The sequence below is a fragment of the Epinephelus moara genome, chromosome 7, assembly GCF_006386435.1.
Source record: "Epinephelus moara isolate mb chromosome 7, YSFRI_EMoa_1.0, whole genome shotgun sequence".
Taxonomy (NCBI): domain Eukaryota; kingdom Metazoa; phylum Chordata; class Actinopteri; order Perciformes; family Serranidae; genus Epinephelus; species Epinephelus moara.
Window position 1 is genome coordinate 4,593,293 of NC_065512.1, and position 5,080 is coordinate 4,598,372.

At 42.7% G+C, this 5,080-nt stretch overlaps 1 protein-coding gene across 1 annotated transcript in view; it reads right to left on the reverse strand.

Annotated features, from left to right (window-relative positions):
• nyx (nyctalopin) overlaps nt 1-5,080 on the reverse strand; it is a 9,901-nt gene that overhangs the window by 2,087 nt on the left and 2,734 nt on the right. The window contains exons 3-4 of the mRNA XM_050048440.1: nt 3,799-4,085; nt 1,532-1,836 (exon numbers count right to left, since the gene is read on the reverse strand). Of these exons, the coding sequence (XP_049904397.1) occupies nt 1,532-1,836; nt 3,799-4,085 (592 nt within the window). The remainder of the gene's footprint in view (nt 1-1,531; nt 1,837-3,798; nt 4,086-5,080) is intronic.

Below are 5,080 nucleotides of genomic sequence, written 5' to 3' on the forward strand. Positions count from 1 at the left end.
GAGACCACCTCTTCAAGAAGGTCTCAGTCCGGTTGTTTTGGTGCACACCTGAGTGTGATTGCTGTGTTCACACCTGCCCAAACGAACCACACTGAGGGGACAAACGAACTTGAATTTGATTGGACTGAACCAAACAGGGCAGGTGTGAAAGCACCCTTAAAGACTGAACTGATGTCAGCACCTCCTCAACCACACAAGATCACAAATATTAATACTCTCCAAATCCAGAGATCCCGCTGATACCAAAACACACACAAAAAGGAAAAGCACAACAAGAAAGAGAAATGTTCTCCACATTAACATCACGGAGGAAGGGAAGAACTGAGCTGCAGCAAAGTTACCAATACTCAGAATTCTTCTTTAAACAAATTTTATGGGCTTTTGAGGGACTGAAATGTTCAGATATAAGGAGATGGCAGAGTTAAAGTTGGGGTAGGCAGTTTCATTTTGGCATCTTGGGAAAAAATCCTATAAAAACTTTGACGTATTTTAATTTGATTGATCTGAGAGAAAATTAGACTTCTGCACCTCCTCTTGGCTCTGTTTTTAGGCTTTAGAAAATCTAATCCATGACAGGAGACTCAGATCATTTCAGAGAGAGGGCGCTCATATTGACGGCTCTACAAATACAGATACATGTGATCCTTCGGAAAGATTGATTCAATGGAGACGGAGAATCCTGCAGAGAAAGTTGCTAATCCAGCTTTGGCAACACCTGCCTACACTGCAAAGCAAGCCAAGAAAGAAAGACGGACTGATCAAAGAGAGTCTAAAAGAGAATCTGACAATAAACAAAAAAAAGTCAGCATCAGTGAGTGTTTCAGAGATGGAGAGAAAATGTTGCTAATATTTCAACCAGAGCCAAAGCCTCACAGCTGCGACTTTACATTTTAGTTTATGTAGCTAACGTTAGCTAGAGTGTCCTCCACCTCACTCCCCGCCGCTACAGACCACCTCAGTGGGAGCAGAATGGGCAGCAGCTCCTAAAGCAGACCCCTTGTCAGCAGCTGCAGCAGCCCGAATCCAGCCAACTCAAACTCCAGATTCAGGGTACGGACAGCCCCGACTACCTGCTGGATCACAAAACTTTCTGTTGCTGCTGTTACAGAAGTAAGACCCAGCACTGCTGCTGGCCCCCATCCGACTGTGACACCTGGTGCTGGCTGAATTTCAGCTGCTACAACCACAGACTAAAGGTTGGTCTGATAAACTGATACACAGAGAGACAAAGCTGGGCAGGGAGGGGCTGAGAGCAATGAAATAAGATTAAATAAATCTATGTATGAGAAACACTGGGTTACTGTATGAAGTGTGTGCATATACCCGTGGTTGTCTGGTGGGAGGGGCTTAGGAGGATGGTGTATTTTCAAGTTCTGCTTTTTTTAATTTTCCAGATTTCTGCCCACTCCAGCTTTAATTCTGCATCACAAAATATCACCTCTAATTACACATTCAGACTTTAACATATGTAGACTATATTAATTCCTGCTTGTAGCTCTGTGAGTTAACAACACCCCAGCCTGTGACTCACCTGAGACTACCCAGGCCCAGCAGGGAGTTGTAGGCCACCGCCTCGATCTTGTTCCTCTCCAGGTAGATGTGAGTCAGGTTCTCCATGCCCCTGAACGCTCCGGGGATCCTCCTGAAGTTGTTCTGGAAGCAGAGCAGCTCCTTCAGCGCCGTCTGCTCTATGAAGATGCGGTCAGGGATGTTGAAGAGGTTACAGTCTGACAGGTCCAGGCGCACCAGCTTCTTCAGTCCCGTGAATGTCCGTGTGTGAAGGTAACTGATGTACTCGTTGTGCGCCATCTTCAGCTCCACTAAGTTGGCGAGGCCCTGCAGGACAGAGGGAGGTTAAACATGTAGTTTCACAAGGTGCTTTTCAGTCTTACAAGACCCCTTGTAAAACTGAAAAGCTTTAGCAGAAGTGCTGTCAAGAGAAGAGATTTCACAGCACATAACACATCAGTAAGAAAAAATACTGGTTCACATGAATTTCCGTAGAAATTTGGGCGAACAAACAAGTGACTGTTTCTGGTGCAGATCTGGATTCATTTCTCTGAGAGGCAGTTCACTCCAAACATATAATCCCACTGAAACCTAGTGGTAATCATGCAGATATTTTTGGTTTTATATATCTGCTGCTCAAAGCACTGGAAAAAAAAACGTATTAGATCAGGAAGTTGTTTCTGCGTGAAGCTGTTTTGGCTCTTCAAATGTAATTTTGTGATGATTTGAGCACGACCATTTTAATTTCATTCACCTCTATTGTGAGCTGCAGCAAATTTCTCAGCAGCAGATATCTCAGAAACTAGGCATATTTTCAGGTGGGGTTGTTTTTGTACTTATCCATAGTCAGTGTATTACATACAGTAGATGGCAGTCGGCTTGCCCCCAGTTTGAAGAAGCAGGCTGGAGTCCAACATGGAAGCTCATCAATGCTGTGGATGGGTGCCAGCAACAAAACATATTTTAGCTACCCTGAAAAAGTTCCACCAAGTGTACACTATATTAGGAGTATTTTTATTGCTTTCCCTTTCAGGCAGACAGCCTGTTCTGGCAGGGAAGCCATTAACAGCTTCAGTTCCCCATCTATGCTCTCTTCAAAGCCAGACTCCATTGACAAAAACAGTCATTTTAACTTGCTGAACACAGGAGCTGCTGGTCTACTGCTGCCTTGGTCAGTTCGTTTATTTGTATTATTGTGTGACTTTAGTGAATCCGAACTAACCCTTTTAAACACCAAAGTAATAAAATGGCACAAACAAACTAACTGATTGAGGCAGCGGTAGACCAAAAGCTCCTGTGTTCAGCAATGTTAAATCACTGGTTTTCTAAATGGAGCCTGGCTTTGAAGAGAGCGATATAATGCCTTCATTTTCGAGTAAAAAATAACTGTCTGACATTAAGGTACAGCAGGGAAAATATTCTAAATATAGTGCACACTGACACTGATATTGATTTTTCTTTTAGGTGGGACATTTTTAGGTGGCTAAGTACATTTTGTTGCTGGCCCCCATCCAACACAGTACATTGCTGAGCTTCCATGTCAGGCTCCAGCCTGCTTCTCCAAACTGGGGGCGTGCTGACTGGCATCTACTGTATGTAATATATTGTCAATGGATAAGTACCTCATACAACCCCACATCAAAAAAATCTGAAGTCTCCCTTTAACTGTCCACAACGCTGGCTGTCACTAAGTGTAAATAAATGTTAGTTTGTTTGGTGCTTTGGATGAACTGACCTTGTTTCTCAGGAGCTACTTAAAATCTGTTTACTAAATGTGCATTTTTAAGGAATTATTTGTGATTAAAATCGAGAGAATAATTCAGCCTTGACAGAGTGTGTGTGCTCCGTGAGTGTTTTCTTTCTCAAGCAGTTTTCACTCTGCTGGAGGCCATCACAAAAAATGCAAGCCAACCTTGTAGTTCATGTTATGAAAACCTGCATGTCACAGACTATTACTCACTGACAGAACAACATGTACAACTCCTTCAGAAGGTGCAGTCTGTAGACGTTGTTCTTGTCTTTTAAGAGGAGTAAATCAAATAAAAAAATGGAATGACAACATCTTACTGTTCTTTTTTTCCAGTACAGATCCTAAAAACATGCTATTTGTTATTTTTGTTAATCTTTTACATTGACTTGACTTGACTCCAGACACATTTTAGAGTACTATCTATAATAATATTTTGTTTAACATGGTTTTCCCACATAATAGTAAAAAAAAAAAATCAAAAAAATGTACAAGGTTGACTGGTTAATGGGCAGCGTTCAAAAAGCAAAACCGTGACACACCTTGAAGGCTCCGGGGGTGATGAAGGAGATGTTGTTGTGGTCCAGAGAGAGAGACTTGAGGGAGGGCAGGGTGCCGAAGGCCCTCTCTGACAGGAACTTGAGTTTGTTCTTGTCCAGGTTGATGGCCGAGGCCTCGCAGGGGAACTCTTTGGGCAGCTCAGCCATGCCGGTGCGGTCGCACAGCACGCTGCAGCTCTTCTCCTGAGTGCAGGTGCAGGAGGCTGGACACGCCCGAACACACGCCCACCGTGCCAGCACCGCCTGAGGCAGCAGGCACAGCACAGAGACTGGAGGAGGACAGAGGGAGAACAGATATCAGAACAGCTCTGCAGTCAGGCCCAAATACTGAGCTGCAAAGAACCACAGGAACCAAACAAGACAGGACTCTTCAACTAAAACAACACACTTGACCATCTGAAATGTGTACAGATTATATCCACAGCTCTCTGTAATCCGTACTCTACTGCAGCATCAGCTGATTACTCGTCAGTTTTTCGGAACAATGCGACCAATTTCCATGTGGGCTGTTCATGTATGAGGACAGAAATCATTTCCAAAGTAGTTCAGGACTAAAAACTTCCATTTAATTATTTCAAATCGACACTGGAGTTCGAAATCTGTGGTTCCCAAACTTATTGTTGTCATTGAAGTTGAGAAAATGTCCCCCTTGTCTCAACACAAGATCTGACTGCATTTTTATCAACACGTAAAAATACTGTGGCTACAAGTAACAAAAGAAACCAACTTGAATTTATTGGAATAACATTTTTGTTTCGTCTTAGTTTCTGTTGTGCAGTGACAAATTAGTCAAATAGTACATCATTTTGGGAAATACACTTATTTGCCTTCCTGCTAAGAGTTAGAGGAGAGGATTGATACCACTCTAGTGCCTATACGAAGCTACAGCCAGCAGCTTGTTAGCTTAGCTTAGCATTAAGACTGGAAACAGCTAGCCTGGCTCTGTCTAAAGGCAACAAACTCCAGAGATGGGACCAAGTCACACATGTGCAAGTCTCAAGTAAGTCTCAAGTCTTAACCTTCAAGTCTCAAGTAAGTCCCAAGTCATTTTTTCTTGGGCAAGTCAAGTCACAGGTTATGTCAAGTCAAGTCAAGTCAAGTCCTGTAATAGGTCAAGTCGAGTCCAAGTCAAGTCACCTTATTATTGTAATTTTACCTGGAGAATCTGATCTTAGCTATATATACACCTCATTAACTCAGCTGTTAACCCAAATCAACTTCATATGCTGTTTTTAACTAAAAGTTACTTCATTTTAAAATCTTA